Below are 18,761 nucleotides of genomic sequence, written 5' to 3'. Positions count from 1 at the left end.
GGAATTGTCAGTTAATGCAGTTTGCCTCTAAATTGAGTCATCTGTGTGGTTTGAAATGACTTTACTTAGGAAGTGTTCTACCATTCTGATGTTAGTATGTGTATTTTTCCAAAATATTTTTGCCTGTTTGAAATAAGATATTGTCTTAGAATAATTGCTTCTGTTTTTCTGTAATACTGAAGCGTCTTTAAAACATCTTATTTGTAACATAAAGGATAGTCACCCTTTAATGGTACTGTCATAACTTCAATATTGGCTTTAAAAACTTTTCAGTTTAACTTTGTAATATTTTGTGCATAGCATATTTTGTTTGGCTGTTAGATTAAAAACTGTAGTATCATATAAATTTATAATCTGTGATCAGAAATCAGGAAGTTGCTAGGAGGCTGAAAAAAGTACATAGAGTTTATCAATAGTATGAGTAGTTGAACATTTAAGATTGTATTTCAGTTGAGTTATAACATGCATTTAATAGCAGCTTTTCAAGGGTGAAAAAGCACTTGTTATGTAGTAAACATTTGTGAGGTCTATTCTTTTGTTTTTAGTCCAAGTATAAATTAATGGGTTGAGGGTAGATACTATGCAAATTTATACCAAACAAGGAAAGATGCTGGCATCTTCCTTTATTCATATTATAAATAGATGTAGTAAGATAGTTTGAGATCATTTAAGTGTCAAGTTCCCAAACCCTGCTTATGGGTTAGACATTTTGGGGAGCTTTAAAAAAATTAACGTCAGGTTTCTATACCCTGTCCATCTTCCCTTACTCCCCAGAAAACACCCGTGAAATTTCCATATTTTCTGAATCAGAGTTGGTATCAAGGTAGGATATTCTGGTAACCTGCTAATTTCTATTTTATGACATGGAATGGCAGCCTTCTTATATCTATTGTTATAGATAAAAATTCTTACCTCCGTCTGAGTCTTTGTTAAGTATAGAGTTTTTATTCATTAAGTGTTTTCTTTTTCCCCCTTAATCTTTTGATGTAGGGAAAGTTATTTTAGGTACATTCAATCTTTTTTTTTTAATAAATTTATTTAGTTTATTTTTGGCTGTGTTGTGTCTTCGTTGCTGCATGCGGGCTTTCTCTAGTTGCGGTGCATGGGCTTCCCATTGCAGTGGCTTCTCTTGCTGTGGAGCACGGGCTCTAGGTGTACGGGCTTCAGTAGTTGCGGCTCACAGGCTCTAGAGCACAGGCTCAGTAGTTGTGGTACATGGGCTTAGTTGCTCTGCGGCATGTGGGATCTTCCCGGGCCAGGGCTCAAACCCGTGTCCCCTGCATTGGTAGGCAGATTCTTAACCACTGCGCCACCAGGGAAGCCTGGTATATTCAGTCTTTAGCTGGCCCAACAAATCTGCAGGTTCCTTACTGCAGGTAAGATAAGAATCTGCAATACAGAACCTGGGGATTCACACAGCTGAGGCTACTAAACTGTTATGTAAGGTATCTTGAGTGGATTTTGGTATCCTCGGGTGTCATGGAACCAATCTCCCACAAATACGGAGGGATTACTATGATATGACCATTTGGTATTTTCGGATGTTAAACTATCTTAATTTCATTGCAGTTTTCAAAGAAGGAAAAGAATAAATATTAAACCCAAGTAATCAATTAAGTTATAGAACTTTCCCATTTGAATTAAAAAAAATTAGATTGTGGTGTTATTAAATTTTATAGTTGATGGCACTTTAATAGAATGAGGGCATGAAATATAAACTGAGATATTCTCAGAAAGGAAAATATGAGTACTATACTTTCATTTGGTATCTACAAGAATTCTTCATTTCAGTGAATATCATCTTCTTGTTAATCCAAGATAGTTCTCCCATTATAAAAAAAATTCTACTTATAGTTGATTATAGTTTCATAAAATAATTTGAGTAAAATATAATTTTCTATGTAGGTCTTTTTGATTTTTCTAATTTTAACCTATACATAAAAGTTCTTATTTATAAATACTGTGTCATATTCTTACAGTTTCATCTTCCTGAAAGATAATTTTGTTTTCTGAAATTTGATAGGGTTATTATTTACTGTTTTAAAATCATTAATTTATTGAGATGGTTTCTGAGGGTTTTTAAATGAAAACAGAAGTTTACCCTTATTCTGGTATTCTCATGAGTTCTACTGATCTTTTTCAAACTCCTTGTTTTGAAATAATTGCAAATTCACAGGAAGTAGCAAATATGCACAGGAGATACAGTGTACCTTTCACCTCATCTTCTCTTCTTCAAGTGTTTACATCTTCTGTAATTGTAATACAATATGGAGATGGGAAATTGACATTGGCACACTATGTATATATAATTGTATGCTGTTTCATTGTATATGTAGACCGCTGATGAGGGTGAGAGTAGACTACCTGGTATTTTCTGGAGTAGAGAACTTACTGTCGTAAAGTTTTCTGACTTCTTTGGCTGCCACTTTTACTGATCTTTTTTACCTGTATAGATGAGTCTTTTCTTGAAGATTTTGCTCTTTATAGTTGTTGGTATTTCCAAGTATGGCTTCTCCAGAACTTAGTAAGGAATTTAGGAGGCAAAAGAAAACAACAAACCAACGAACAAAAAACAAAATCAAAAAAACCCAAAACCCCAACTAAACAAATTAAAAATATATATATTTACTGCTGTATTTTTCCTTGAGTCCAAAGATCAGTGAATGGTTTACTTTTTTCCATATTTTTCTGATATTACATATAAAACAAGCAAGCAGAGTTTGGAGTGCTTTTAACTGGATTTAGCGAGAGAAATAAAGAAAAGTCTGTTTTCTACACCTAGTGTGGAATTGGAAATTAATGTCAATCTTTCAAATTATAATGCAGCCTTGTAGTCCTGAAGTAAATATACTAGATTGAGATGTATTATTGTTGTTAAATATTATTATAGTTCTAGTTTGTTAATGTTACATACAAGTTTTCTGTGTCTTTGTTCATGAGATTGGTTTTCACCTTTTTGTACTGCCCTTTGGAGACTTTAGAATGATGATTATACTGTTTTACAAAAGTGCTTTGGAAATGCTACCTTATTTTTGTATTCTCTGGAAGAGTTTGTGTTACAGATTGTTACTATATTTCTTCTCATAATGTTTTGAAAAATTTAGTGTCTAAGCCATTTAGGACTGGATTTTTCATAATTGAAAGAGTTTTGATTATGGTTACATTTGAAACGCAGTATTTGTCACTACTTTTGGAGAGTTGTAGATCTTTATTTTGATTCAGTTCTGTTATAGGGAAGATAATTTTTTTTTGATTTCATCTTAATTATTGGCATGAATTGGTTCATAATATTTTCTTATAAAGTGTGTACAGATCTGTGGTGAGCACCTTTTTTTATTGATTGGTCTTGCCAGGGTTTGTCAAATGTAATAACCTTTCATATGCTTCTATTATGTGATTGCTTTCTATTTTATTAATTGCTGCTCTCTTACTACTTTTCTTTGGGTTTAATTTAGTCACCGTTATTTTTTATTAATTTTTGACATACATAGGTGATTGATTTCTAGTTTTAAAAACAATGTGAATTAAAGTATTTTTTTCTCCAAACATGATTTGATGCATTCTAAAAACTTGCTGTTGTGTACTTCTTATTTCAAAATATTTTCTAATTTCACCTGTGATTTGTTGTTTTGTTTGACCTGTGGTTATGTAATATGTTGAATAACATATACAACGATGAAAGAATTTTATGATTATGTCTTTGGTATTGATCTCCATCTTAAATTTGTTGTTTACCCTTTTATTATTTAAATCAGTTGTAATTTTTTATATTGCTTTTGGGCCATGGTATCATCGGTGTTGGTTAATGATTCATGTTTTTATTAGAAAGAAACGTGTGTTTTGTTGTTCTTGGGTATACTGTGGTATAGCTGTGTAGACTTGGTTGTGTTCAGGTTTTTCTATATCCTTTTCAGCTTTTTAATTTAAAAATTCTTGCTTATCCATTAAATCAGTTCTTGAAGAAGTATTATGGTAATAGTATTAAACATAATTATGTGTGTTAGTGTGCCCTGATATTTGACTACAACTCTTCCTCCTCTTTTTTTTTTTGTTACGAATGTTTTCAATGGGCATGGAATTCTGTTTTTATTTCCACAGTTTGAAATTTATGTTCCACTGTTGTTAAGCTGTATTGTTTCTTGAAGTCTCATGATTCCCTTGTTGATTCTTAGAAGGTGAAGCTTATCTTCACGCTGGTTTTTTATTTTCTGATTACTTAAAATTTTTTATTTGTATTTAGTTTCCTGCCGTTTTGCTACCATGATCCTAATTCTTTATGGTTTTCTGTTTGTGGTTTCTTGTATCTCTTGAATCTGTACCGTGTTCTCCTTTTATGTTTTGCAGGGAGGTTATTTCTTCAAAAACTACTTTTGCCCAATTATCTTTTTTCCTTTAAGGGTCCAAGTACATGTACATTACAGATTTCCACTGTCTTTTCTATTTTTACCTGTATTTTCTACTTCTTTTTCTCTCTCTTTATCTGTATTTTCTTCTGGTTTATTTTTCAGGTCACTTATCTTCTCATTTTCTATATCAAATCTGCAGTTAAGCCACCACTGAGTTCTTAATTATTCCCTTTTTTCCCTAAAATTTCTGATGGAATTTTACATAGTTCTTGATTCTGGGCTGAAATTCTTCATCATTTATTTTCTCGAACATACTAATCCTAGTTATTTGAAAGTCATTGATAATTCTGGTATCTGAATCTCCTGTTGCCTTTGTTTTTACTTAATTTTTCTTTCCTTTATTTTTACTTCTTTACAATTTGCTTTTAATTATTTACTGAATGCCAGACTACATGTATGAAAACATACAGAGATCATTTTAACTTCTGGGCTTGTTTCAGTTTTCCTTTTTTTCCCCTGGCCAATTCTTAGATTGGGGAAAGATCACCATAATCCAGTGAGGCAATAATGTGATCTAAAAATGGGCTTCTTGTGCTTCCCTGGTGGCGCAGTGGTTGAGAGTCCGCCTGTCAATGCAGGGGACACGGGTTCATGCCCCGGTCTGGGAGGATCCCACGTGCCGCGGAGCGACTGGGCCCGTGAGCCATAGCCGCTGAGCCTGCGCGTTCGGAGACTGTGCCCCGCGGCAGGAGAGGTCACAGCGGTGAGAGGCCCGCGTACCGCAAAAAAAATAAAAAATAAAAATGGTTTTCATTTTTTTTTAATGGTCTTATTGTATTACAAGGCCTTGTATGATTTTAGATTTTAATTCACCTTTTATCAAGGTTATAGTAATTTTGAGACTTACCTACATACTTGAGATGTATTTGACAGGACCTGTTGCCATGCTCAACTAGAAATGTTATGGTTCCCCAGTGCCGTAAAGGGAAAGGTGGGTGCTTTGTCATACTCTTCTTTGTTCAGTTTTTTTCTATCCTTGTGTAAGTAGCCCTTCATGAGGAAGACAGAGGACATTTCCTTAAATTTATGGTTAGATTTTTTGGTATCCCATTTTAAGTGGGATAAATTTCTGTAAAAATAGAAAGTTGTTTTCTTTTGGGAAAAGAGACAATAATCATTCAGTGTGTTGAGTATTATGCAGAAAATAAAATAGGTTAATGAGATCAAGTGCTTTACAGGGAGATATCAAGGATAACTCAGATATCTGTCACTTGGGAAGAAGTTGAATAAAATACAGTATATTTTGTAGTATCTAGTGTAATCATTCATATGTTAATGGAATGAGAAATATTCATTTTTGTGTATCCTTTGGGAGGATATCATATATATTTTTAAGTGAATAGAGGAAAATCAAGCAATGTGTTGGGTAAACTATAACTTATCTACAAGAAGATGACAGAAACAGTATGATTAAATAGAAGTTAATATAGTGTACCTCTCTCAACTTATACTTTGTTGTTGTGTGCTGGTCTAAGTCAGTAAAAACTCTTGTGGCTGGACCTGCCCTTCCAGTTCTTACTGTGATTGCATGTTGCCCTTGGGAAGGAAGAGCATGTAGAGTCCTGCTTTTATTGGAATCAAAGGAGGGTTTCAAGATTTCACTTTTTATTGGTGAATTTAAAACATATGAGCAGGAATTTGAAGCTCAGGAAGAGAAAAACGTGCAGCCTAAAGGATAAGTTACCTAAGTCAGCTATGATTTCTAATACAAAGTTGGGGGGGGTGGTGCATGCGTGGCCGGCAGCCTGGTTCTTTATCTAGTCACATAGCTGGCAATGTATTTATTCAGATTAGCCAGCTTTCTAGTGGATATTTCAGAGCAAAGCTTACATCAGGCACTTGTGTTATAAAAAAGAAAAACCATCTGTAAGGGCTTAAATTTGTGTGGGTTTTAGAGTGTGTGGATTTTAGAGTGTGTGGATTTTTTAATATCGTTATCAGAGGGAAATTTTTAAAAGGCCAAAAAGTCAATAGTAGAATTTTAAAAATACCACCATTTGTGGTTATTTCTTGCAAAAAAGGGAAACTGAAATCAACGTTAACATTTTCTTCTATGTACTGGTTTAAGAAGAGGGGAGAAAGGAGAAAACTTGGAATGGGTAGGGTACAGGATAAACAACATAGATTGTTCAGTAAAATTTTAAGTCTTTAGAGTGGGTGGGAGGTTAAGGGAAGGCAAAGGAAATCCTATAAATTAAAAGATTTTTAAGAAACCTATCCAGATTCAATGGTTTGACCTTGTTTGGGTCCTGAGTTAAGCCAGCCATAAAAAGGCAGCTAGGAGAAAGTTGTGTGAGAAGTTTTGATATACAGTGGAAATTTAATATTAAGTAATTATTGTCATTTTTTAAGGGCAATGTACTTAGGTTATAGAAAACATAGTTATGTATATTATAGGATATATACTAATGTATTTGTGGATATAACAATGATAATGTCTAGGATTTGCTTCAAAATTATCAAATATGGGTAATTGAAATGATTTAATAGATTTTTTTTTTGTTGATGTTGTTGTTTTGTTTTTTTCTTGCGGTACGCGGGCCTCTCACCGTTGTGGCCTCTCCCGCCGCGGAGCACAGGCTCCGGACGCGCAGGCTCAGAGGCCATGGCTCACGGGCCCAGCCGCTCCGCGGCATGTGGGATCTTCCCGGACCGTGGCTTGAACCCGTGTCCCCTGCATCGGCAGGCGGACTCTCAACCGCTGCGCCACCAGGGAAGACCCAGAATTCATTTTTATAAACGGATTGAAAATTGTACATAAAGATAAATGTAATTCAGGTTTTGTTTAGAAGTAATCATACCATGAATGATTAGGTAGACCTTATGCAATCAATTCAGTGACAATTGAACATAAGTAATTGTAAGGAGAAAAAAGGGCTTAAAAAATGAAAGGACAGGGCTTCCCTGGTGGTGCAGTGGTTGAGAGTCCGCCTGCTGAGGTTCGTGCCCCGGTCTGGGAAGATCCCGCATGCCGCGGAGCGGCTGGGCCCGTGAGCCATGGCCGCTGAGCCTGCGCGTCTGGAGCCTGTGCTCCGCAACAGGAGAGGGCACAACAGTGAGAGGTCCGCGTACTGCAAAAAAAAAAAAAGGACAAAGGATGAAACTTTTGATTATCATTATTCTAACAATAAAAAGAAATGATGAGAAAATCCATCTTACTTATAGATGAATCAGGGTAAAAATCATTGTAAGACTTCTTATCAGAACCATGCAGGCGCAAAGAGTATGGGAGTAAAATATCCCCTCCAGGTGTTGAAAGAATAGAATCTACTTACATAGAATTCTATGACCGGTGCCATTATCTTTTCAGAGAAGAATTACAAATTACTTATAGACTACCCCATCAAAGAGGTGCCCCTCTTAAGTGTGAACTGAGAATAATTACTTCTGTTCAGAGAGTACATTTGTGGAAAGAGTTAGTGGTGGGGAACTTTTCAGTGGAGCTAACTGACAAACACTGTGTTAGCCTGGTGAACATAGTTAACAGCATCAGTAGTAGGTCATGTTTGATATGATGTATCCTTGATAGGAGGTGATGGGAAGAGTACTTTACCTCTATAGTCTTCATTCTGAAAATACATTTCCCCATTCTAACCAGGAGGAAAATATCACACAAACTTCAAATACACAGAACTCTTAAAAAGTACTTGCCAGTGCTACTAAAAACTTCTATTAAACTAATCAAAACCTGAGACTCTATAATAGTCAAAAGGAACTGAAGGAGACATGGCAACTAAATAAAATGTGGTATCCTGAAAGAGCAAAATGATATTAGGTAAAAGGGACATTGGATAGAGTATGAGTTTCAATAATAACTGTATATCCACTTTGGTTCATTCATTGTGATGTATGCCATGCTAATATCAATAATACAGAAAATTTAGTATAACTCTATTAGAACTCTGTAGTATGTTTACATTTTTTCTATAAATTAGACAAAATTTAAATCGAAATTTATTTTGTAATGTGTAGGAGAAATACTCTTTTAAAAAATAAATTTATTTATTTATTTTTGGCTGCATTGGGTCTTTGTTGCTGTGCACGGGCTTTCTCTGGTTGTGGCAAGTGGGGGCTATTCTTCGTTGTGCATGGGCTTCTCATTGCAGTGGCTTCTCTTGATGCAGAGCATGGGCTCTAGGCGCGCAGGTTTCAGTAGTTGTGTCATGCAGCCTCAGCAGTTGTGGCACGTGGGCTCAGTTGTTGTGGCTCACGGGCTCTAGAGCTCAGTAGTCATGGTGCACGGGCTTAGTTGCTCCGTGGCATGTGGGATCTTCCTGAACCAGGGCTTGAACCCCTGTCCCCTGTATTGGCAGGCAGATTCTTAACCACTGCACCACCAGGGACGTCCCTCAATATCTTCTTCTTTAAGACATTAATAGTGACAATATACAGTATATTGGGTGTTTATAACATATGGATGTATAAAATGAAATAATATTAATAGGGACAGGAAGGAGAAATTGGGAATATTCTGAGAAAGGATAGCTACACTCACTATACTTGGAAATGGTATAGTATTCTTTGTGATGGGGTTAGATTTGTTATGGGTATATTTTATAAACTCAGTTAAATCTAATGACAAAGATACCTTTTAAGCAAAGGAATATAGAAATATATTCTCCAAAAGGACATAAGGATCCGAACATGGGTACAGCTGGCAACAGAGCATCAAAATACATCAGGTTATGAGAGGTGGATGAATCAGCTATTCTCCCTGGAATCTTAATAAGCCTTATTCAATAAATGAATAATCAGCTACAGAAAAAAATATATTCAGGATAACTTGAACAGTGTATGATCAAATTGTCAGTCTAAATAACAGTATTATCAATCATGTTATGAACTGATTGACTTATATAGAACACACAGTTAATAGTAGAGTCTTAACAGCTTTCATGGTACATGGAGCATTCGTTAACATAGGTAACCTTCTGGCCCATGGACTACACCTTGAAAGTTTAAAAGAGTTTATATACAAACTTTAAAAGAGTTTATAACAAATTATACTATGTTCTTAAAACACAGTGTAATTATAAGCTCGTGACAGTATGGTAGCAAAAAAATTCTCATAGTTGAACATTTAACAGTATAGTTCTAAACTATAGGTCTAAAAGAAGTCACAAGAAAAACTAAAAAAAATTTTAATTATAAAAGTGAAAATACAGCCTCAGAATTTGTGGCTTGTGGTTAGAGAGTTAGCTTAGAATGAAATTTATAGCTTAAATGCTTGTACGGAAAATGAGAAAGATCTAACGTCAGTAACCTCAGCTTTTACCTTGAAAGAAATTAGAGCAAATTAAGCTGAAGGCAAGCAGAAGGAAGAAACTAAGAAAGATAAGATCAGACATCAATGAAATTGAAAAGAAAAAACAGTATGAACAAAATTGGAAACTAGTTCTTTGTTAACAGATTTGATAGACCTCAGTTTCAGCTATCGGAGGAAAAAAAGACACAACTACCATTATGAAGAATGAAAGAAGATAAATCCTCTTTCATTTCATTCATGTGATGAGGGGTAATCATCACAATGAAAAACATTTTAAAATTTTCAACAGATAAATAAGAAGGAAAGAAATAAAAGAAAAAGAAGAAAGAGGGGTTGTCACTTGTATTAGCCAGGATTTTCCAAAGAAACACCGAATAGGAGCCTATGGGTGTGTATATGTTTGCATGTATAAATATATATAGTATGTGTGTATGTGTATATTGTGTGTGTGTGTACATTTATTATAGGAACTTGCTGCTGGAATTGTGTCTGCAAGCCAAAGAAACTTTAGTCCAAATCTGTCTAATTCTTTAGTTCAAGAACCGCGAGTTCGAGTATCTGAAAGCAGAAGATGACGTCCCATTCTCAAGCAGGCAGTGAGCAAAGTTACACTTCCACTGCCTTTTTTTTTGTTTGTATTGGCTGATGCCTACCCACATTGAGGAGGGTGGGCAATCTTCTTTACTCAGTCTATCCATCGGAATGGAATCTCTTCCAGAAGTACTTACACAGATAACACCCAGCAATAATGTTTCATTAGCAGTCTGGGCATTCCTTAGCCCAGTCAGCTGACATATAAAACCAAGCATCATATCACAGCTCAGTTCACATACATTACCAGTACGGTAAGGGAATGCCTGAACAGCTCTATGCCAAGAAATTTTATAACTTAGATAAAATGGATAAATTTCTTAAAAGACACAAAGTAGCAAAATTCACTGAAGGAGAATTTGATAGCCTGAAGAGCCCTCTTTCAAAGTAATTGAATTAGTCATTAAAATGGTCATGTCATCTGCAGATATAATAATTTAACTTCTTCATTTCCAAGTCAGATATCTTTTATTTTTCTTGCCTAAGTCCTCTGGATAAAATTTTGAATGCTGTAGTGAAAATAGATATCCTTGTCTCTTTATTGGTTTTAGTGAGTAGTCTTTCACTTTTTCAGCATTGTGTATTATGTTCACCATTTTTTTTAAGACTTTTTTTTCCCATGCATTTTTAGGATCACTGCAAAATTGCAGAGATTTTGTATATACTTATTGCCCCATAGCCTTCCGTGTTATTAACATTCCCCACCAGAGTGGTACATTTATTGCAGTTAATAACCTATGTTGACAATCCATCATCACCTAGAGTTCAGAGTTTACATTACAGTTCATTCTTAGTGTTGTACATTCTGTGGATTTGGACAAATTTATAATTACATTTATCTATCATTATGGTATCATAGTGTTTTCACAGCTCTGAAAATCCTCTGTTCTCTTCCAGTTAACCCTTCTGCCTCCCCTAATCCCCGGCAATCACACATCTTTTATTGCCTTCATAGTTTTGCCTTTTCCAGAATATCAGAGAGTTGGAATCATAGAGACTGTAGTCTCTTCAGGTTGGGTTCTTTGACCTAGTAATATGCATTTAAGTTTCCTTCATATCCCTTTATGGCTTGATACCTCATTTCTGTTTAGCTCTGAATAATATTCCATTGTCTGGATGAACCAAGTTTATTTATCCATTCATCTACTGAAGGATATAATGGTTTCTTCCAAATTGTGGCAGTTATGAATAAAGCTGCTATGTAATCACTTTGGTTTTTCATAAGTGCCCTTCATCAGATTGAAGTAGTTCCCCTATATTCCTAATTTGGTGAGTATTTTTTTAAATTAATTAATTTATTTTTGGCTGCATTGGGTCTTCATTGCTGTGCATGGGCTTTCTCTAGTGGTGAGCAGGGGCTACTCTTCGTTGCAGTGCACAGCGTTCTCAGTTCTCATTGTGGTGGCTTCTTTTGTTGCAGAGCACGGGCTCTAGGCACACTTCAGTACTTGTGGCACACAGGCACAATAGTTGTGGCTCATCGGTGCTGGAGCACAGGCTCAGTAGTTGTGCACAGGCTTAGTTGCTCCATGGCATGTGGGATCTTCCCAGACCAGGGCTGAAACCAGTGTCCCATGCATTGGTAGGTGGATTTTTAACCACACACCACCAGGGAAGTCCCGGTGAATATTTTTTATCATGAAAAGATGCTGAATTTTGTCACATTTTGCGAAATTCTTTTTCTGCATCAGTATGTTCATACGTTCTTTTGACTTCTTTCTTTTAATGTGCAATATTACATTGAGTGAACCATCCTTTCATTGTGGGAATAAGTTCTACCTCATTTTTTATTAATATGATGCTGAATTCAGTAAGTTAGTATTCTTTTGAGAATTTTTGCAGAAATATGCATAAAGGATATTGGTTTGTAGTTTTCTATTTTTAAATAAAAAATTAATTTTATTTATTTATTTTTTTGGCTGTGTTGGTTCTTTGTTTCCACGTGTTGGCTTTTTCTAGTTGAGGTGAGCGGGGCCTACTCTTCGTTGCAGTACTTGGGCTTCTCATTGCAGTGGCTTCTCTTGTTGCAGAGCACGGGCCCTAGGTGCACGGGCTTCAGTAGTTGTGGCTCGCAGGCTCTAGAGTGCAGGCTCAGTAGTTGTGGTGCATGGGCTTAGTTGCTCCGCGGCATTTCCTGGACCAGGGCTCAAACCCATGTCCCCTGCACTGGCAGGCGGATTTATATAAATAGGCTCCTACAGTATTTGTCATTTGTGTATTACTTATTTCAGTTAGCATAATACCATCGAGGTTTTTCCATGTTGTAGCATGTATCAGAATTTTATTTTTAAGGCCGAATTACATTCCATTATATGTGCAGTCAGCCCTCACTGTCCGTGGGTTCTGCATATTCATATTAAGCCAACCTCAGATAAAAAATATTTGGGAAAAAAATTCCAGAAAGTCCCAAAAAGCAAAACTTGAACTTACTATGTTCCAGCTACTATTTACATAGCATTTACAATGAACTGAGTATTATAAGGAATTTAGAGATGAAGACGACAAATGTAAGGATGTGCATAGGTTATACGCATCTCCTACTGCATTTTGCATATATAAGTGACTTGAGCATCCACTAAGGTCCTGGAACTAATCCCCTGAAGATATCAGGGATGACTCCATATATGTATATCAAATTCAGTTTCTGTTCATCTGTGAGTAAACACTTGGATTATTTCTCCCTTCAGCAGTTTTGTATTAATGATGAATGAAAAAGATAAAGGTGTAGTATATGATGAAAAAATGAGTTTTTAACCCAGGATGTGTAAATAATTGAATTTTTGTTCTTTTTTACCCCCCAAGATTGTTTGACTTTGAGGGCCTTTGAAATTCCATATGAACTTCAGGATGATGTTTAAAATTTCTGGCAAATACAGTGGTATTTTGACAGAGATTACATTGAATCCTTAAATCGCTTCAGGAAGTGTTCTTAATCTTAATGCAGGAATACTTCACAGATATTGCAGGTTCAGTTCCAGACCACTGCAATCAAGTAAATATTGCAATAAAGCAAGTCACATGAATTTTTTGGTTTCCCAATGCATTTAAAAGTCATGTTTACCCTGTACTACAGTTTATTAAGTGTGCAAAAACATGTCTAAAAAATATGTATATATACATTAGTTAAAATCTGTCTAAATGATATTATCAAAAAACAAAAGAAAGCAAGTGTTGGTGAGGATGTGGAGAAATTGGGACCCTCATACATTGTTGGTGGGAATGCAGAATGGTGCAGCTAGAGTATGAAGATTCCTCAAAAATTAAAATTGAAGTATCGTAGGATACAATCAGTTTTCCAACCTTTGAGTGTTTATTCAAAAAAATTGATTGGGCTTCCCTGGTGGTGCAGTGGTTACGAATCCGCCTGCCAATGCAGGCGACATGGGTTTGAGCTCTAGTCTGGGGAGATCCCACATGCCACGGAGCAACTAGGCCCATGCGCCACAACTACCGAGCCTGTGCTCTAGAGCCGTGAGCCACAACTACTGAAGCTTGCGTGCCTAGAATCCGTGCTCTGCAACAACAGAAGCCACCGCGATGAGAAGCCCGCACACCACAACCAAGAGTAGCTCCTGCTCGCTGCAACTAGAGGAAGTCCGCGTGCAGCAACAAAGACCCAATGCAGCCAGAAATAAAAAATAAAAAGATTAAAAAAATAAGAATTGTCCTGTGTTTGTTGAACCACTAACAATAGACAAGAAGTGGAAACAATCAATAACAGATAAGTAGATAAAGAAAGTGTGGTGTTTTATACACAAGTCACATATTTGGTAAATTCATTTTATTGTAATTTTTAAAATTTAAAATTTTATTTTTGGCTGCATTGGGTCTTTGTTGCTGCACGCAGGCTTTCTCTAGTTGTTGCGAGTGAGGGCTACTCTTTGTTGTGGTGCGCAGACTTCTCGTTGCGGTGGCTTCTCTTGTTGTGGAGCACAGGCTCTAGGTGCACAGGCTTCAGTAGTTGAGGTTCTAGAGCGCAGGCTCAGTAGTTGTGGCACACGGGCTTAGTTGCTCCGCGGCATGTGAGATCTTCGCGGATCAGGACTTGAACCCGTGTCCCCTGCATTGGCAGGCAGATTGTTAACCACTGAGCCATGAGGGAATCCCGGTAAATTTATTTTAAATTAATTTTGTTTTTAGTGTTGCGATAAGTTGACTTGTTTTCGTAATTTCCTTTTTTAATTATTCTCTGCTAGTATATAGAAATGCAGCTGATTTTTGATTGTTAATTTTGTATCCTGCTGAATTTATTAACTGTGCATGTTCATGCTTGGGGAAGTGTTTATCCTTGTAAGTGTTGGCTTCTTTGTGGATGTTGGTTTTCTGTCTGCGTTAAAGCCGTGGCTTTCCTATATATACATATGTGTATATGTACATATGTATGTGGGTATATGATAGAGATAAAAAAAAGAGATGTTTTTTTTTTCCTCCTTCTTTCCTTGTCTCATTTGGTTAAAGTAAAAACTCAATATTTTAAATACCAATTTATACATTTATTTTAATGAATCATATTGCTCTGCTCATTTAATAAAAATGTCCTGGAAATGACTTTATCATCCCTTTTATAAACACTTTTTAAATGTCCGAAACAGTTTTTCCAAGTTTTTTTTTTAAACACCTTTATTGCAGTATAATTGCTTTACAGTGGTGTGTTAGTTTCTGCTTTATAACAAAGTGAATCAGTTATACATATACATATGTCCCCATATCTCTCCCCTCTTGCGTCTCCGTCCCTCCCACCCTCCCCATCCCACCCCTCTAGGTGGTCACAAAGCACTGAGCTGATCTCCCTGTGCTATGTGGCTGCTTCCCACTCAGTGTTTTACATTTGGTAGTGTATGTATGTCCATGCCACTCCCAAGTATGTTTTAAAGAAACCATACTTTGGATTTTCTCTTTTTAATTTTTTCTGTTGTTTTGGAAGAGTTGTGTTTAATATCACAGTAACAATAATAGGTTTTAGTCTTACTAATAATTTTTAAAGGAGAACTGTAGGCAATGGTCTCATTTGTAAATTTGCCTGTACTTTTTTTTTATGCGGTACGTGGGCCTCTGGCTGTTGTGGCCTCTCCCGTTGCGGAGCACAGGCTGCAGATGCCCAGGCTCAGCAGCCATGGCTCACGGGCCCAGCCACTCAGCGGCATGTGGGATATTCCCGGACTGGGACTTGAATCCATGTCCCCTGCATCGGCAGGCGGTCTCTTCAACCACTGCGCCACCAGGGAAGCCCTGCCTGTACTTTTAATATGAGCGTTTTATCGTATCTATGGGAAATGTTATGTCTTTAAAAAACACTTTTATTTATGAACACTTTACAAAAGTATTTTGTATAAAAAAGCAAAAAATTTCAAAATGCAAATTAAGACAATAACTACTTTTCCTCAGTCTTAGACTTTGTAAAGGATAGTAGTAGCACTTATATTTGCTTTATAAGATGTCCGTATCTTCAAAAGTCGTTCTAGGTTAATTATACATTTGCTGGTAGAATATTTCTCCAGCCTTGTGAATGTTATTAAATAATGTCTAAGGTTGGAGTTATTTTATTTGTAACTTTTGGGTTACAGCAAATGTTATAAATGCCATATTTTACTAATACCTTGTTATACTGAAGGGTAGTTTTATTGGTTGTTAGTTCTTTTGAAACATGGTGGTCCACAGTAAAATACTCAGTTAATAAATTAGAACTTTTACATTCATTCTTTTTAATAATTGAAACTTATAAAATATTATTGTCTAAATCTTCATATACTAGTAAGTTTTTATGATACATATACACATATACGTCAGTGTTTATTCCACTTTATTACTGGAAAAGTTAATTCTTTTTAACATCTACAGTGATGTTGAAAACCTTCTGTTTGAAGGTTTTTTTTTTTTTTAGTTGAGGTATAATTGATGTACAATATTACGTAAGTTTCAGTTATGCAGCATAGAGATTCACAGGTTTTAAAGATCATGTTGCCTTTGTAGTTATTATAAAATATTGGCTATATTCCTTGTGTTCTGCAATATATTCTTTTAGGTTATTTATTTGATACATAGTAGTTTGTGCCTCTTAATCCAGTGCCCCTATCTTGCCTCTTCCTCCTTCCTTTTCCCCACTGGTAACCACTAGTCTGTTCTCCATAATTATGAGTCTGTTTTATTTTGTTGTATTAATGATTTATCTTTTTTTTTTTTTTTTTTTGTCTGAATATCTTCTACTCTCTAGAGAAAATATCACTCTGCAAAAGAAGCTTATGAACAGCTTTTAGGGACAGAAAACCTACCTGCACAAGTAAAAGCAACTGTTTTACAACAGTTAGGTACATAAAAATTTACTTTTTATTATATATTGTAGTATTTTAAACATTTTGGCACTGGTGGGTGGGAGCAGTTGTAACTCATCTGCTTAAAAATAAGTTTTCATTAAACTTCTGTGTTTTAGGATTAATTCTGACATAAATTATTTTGAGATGGTATTTAAAATGAGTATTTTATGTTGTAAATGTTCCCAAAGTAAATGTATTCCTTCTCTTTTGTCAAGAGTTGATAATATATTTATTCCTACTATCTAGCACAGTTCATCTCAAAATTTATCTAAATACAGTGGTCCAGTGCAACTAGTCCTTTTAAATTCTCAAAATTACCCCTTAGTAACTGACCTCTGGAGGAGGTTTGAATATTTCCATGTGCTTAGCACTCTGAAGTCAATTGAATTGAAATAATTCAAAAGGCCAGGTTAGTGCTATTGAGCTTGAAATACAATATATTTCATTGTATGACTTAATGGAACAATCTCACCTAAAAATTATAGAAGAGTTCGTTATTTTCTCCAGCTACTTGTTATATTCTTATGTTTTAAAAGCAAAGGTTTGGTGTTCAAAAATAATATAAGTAATGCATCAGTACTACTCAGATGATAGTAAGAATATTCAGTAATTCATTTTGTTGGTTATTTATCATGTATAATTTAATATATGGGTTGGGTTTTTTAAATTTGTTTTTCCTTTCGCTGTTTTTGGTTTTGAGTAAATAATTCTAAATTTTAATCAAGTTTGTGATAATGTGAATATTTTTATAATGGCTGTATTTTACCTATAATGTCAAAAGCAATTAGTAATACTTCTGCCTAAGTGATAGTTTTGCAAAGGTAATCTTATACACGTAAATTGACTAACAACTGAAGCATTAATTTCTATTTGTTTTAAATGTTTAACATTTTTTCATGATCCAGTCTTAACATTGTCTCTGTAGCTGTAACTCTAAACCTCTTCATTAAGCACTGTACTGCTTATAACTTTTGGAACCAGTTTTTCATTTAGATATCCATATATCCCTGGAGGTGTTTTGTTGTTGTTTTTGATCTAATGTTGTTATATTTAGGATTATATGAGAACAATTAGTGTAATTAAAGTGTAGGATCTTTGGGAAGGTGTTTTTGTTTTTAATTATTTATCTTTGAGTATTTTTACTTTTATTGATTCCTGTGAGATAAGTATGGACTTTCTAGACTATTTTCAGAATAAACCTTTAAAACACAAGTAAATTAATCATCTTTGTATTTTTTGGTTTATAAATTGGAAAACTTTTTTCCAAATTAAATTTAGAAAAGGAGTATCTATCTATGGCTTCTATGCAGTACTCCTGATGTTTCAAATTTCATTCTATTCTTTAAGAGTCCTCATAGCTTTGAGTATATCTTTTTAGTAAAATGGATTTTTCTATAGTAGTTACTTTTGGTAGGTTGATATTTAGGGAAATTTTGATTCAAGATAAACAAATAAATGTACTAAAAGGGTATTTTAATTTATTTGTGTGCTTCATGGTATTCTTGAAGCTAGAAGAATAGTTTAATTATGGATAAATGCTTGCAATTGTTTAATTATAGGATGGATGCATCATAACATGGATCTACAAGGAGACAAAGCCACCAAGGAAAGCTATGCTATTCAGTATCTCCAAAAGTCATTGGAGGCAGATCCTAATTCTGGCCGGTCTTGGTATTTCCTTGGCAGGTGAGACCAGACACTTGGGTTGTGCTGCCTAGAGTTGATTTATAATCTAAAATGTTAATAACATAATGTGCTTAGTGAGGTAAAATTGGATCACTCTGAGTTAGGTGCTTTTACTGAGGAATTCTTATTTTGCTTATTAGATTTTATTTTCACATTGTCTTCACGTGACTTGAATTATCACTAGTTTTCGGAGAGTTTTGAAGAGTTTTAAAGAATTTTCAGAAAATTCATTTTTATTTTACCTGAGGACCACCAGTAGCCTATGGAAAAATTTATTGAAATTGTTTGAGGTCTGAATTCTCATTCCACCTATTAATGAATGGATTGGATTAGATATGTCAGGTACCTTTTCTCAAGGTTATACATTTAGTTGTCCTTCTTGGTTTGACTGTGAATTTTGCCCCATACTTTTTCACATTGAATTTTTTGTTTTCTAGGACATTTGACATAAAGTCTAAATCAAACTTACGTTTTGTGTTAATTTTAATTTTTTTTAGTTTT

At 35.1% G+C, this 18,761-nt stretch overlaps 1 protein-coding gene across 7 annotated transcripts in view; it reads left to right on the top strand.

The window, feature by feature from the left end:
* The window catches only part of LOC132419222 (lysine-specific demethylase 6A-like), a 168,432-nt gene that overhangs the window by 83,659 nt on the left and 66,012 nt on the right, over positions 1-18,761 (top strand). For all 7 annotated transcript variants that reach the window (XR_009518158.1, XM_060003217.1, XM_060003218.1 and 4 more), the window contains 2 exons: positions 16,475-16,568; positions 18,134-18,260. Coding sequence is in view for 6 of the 7 variants with exons in the window: in XM_060003217.1 (XP_059859200.1) it covers positions 16,475-16,568; positions 18,134-18,260 (221 nt within the window). In the remaining variant the exon portion in view is untranslated. The remainder of the gene's footprint in view (positions 1-16,474; positions 16,569-18,133; positions 18,261-18,761) is intronic.

Source organism: Delphinus delphis, chromosome Y, assembly GCF_949987515.2.
Source record: "Delphinus delphis chromosome Y, mDelDel1.2, whole genome shotgun sequence".
NCBI lineage: Eukaryota > Metazoa > Chordata > Mammalia > Artiodactyla > Delphinidae > Delphinus > Delphinus delphis.
Note: the sequence above shows the minus strand (reverse complement) of the source record. Positions and strands in the feature narration are given on the sequence as shown.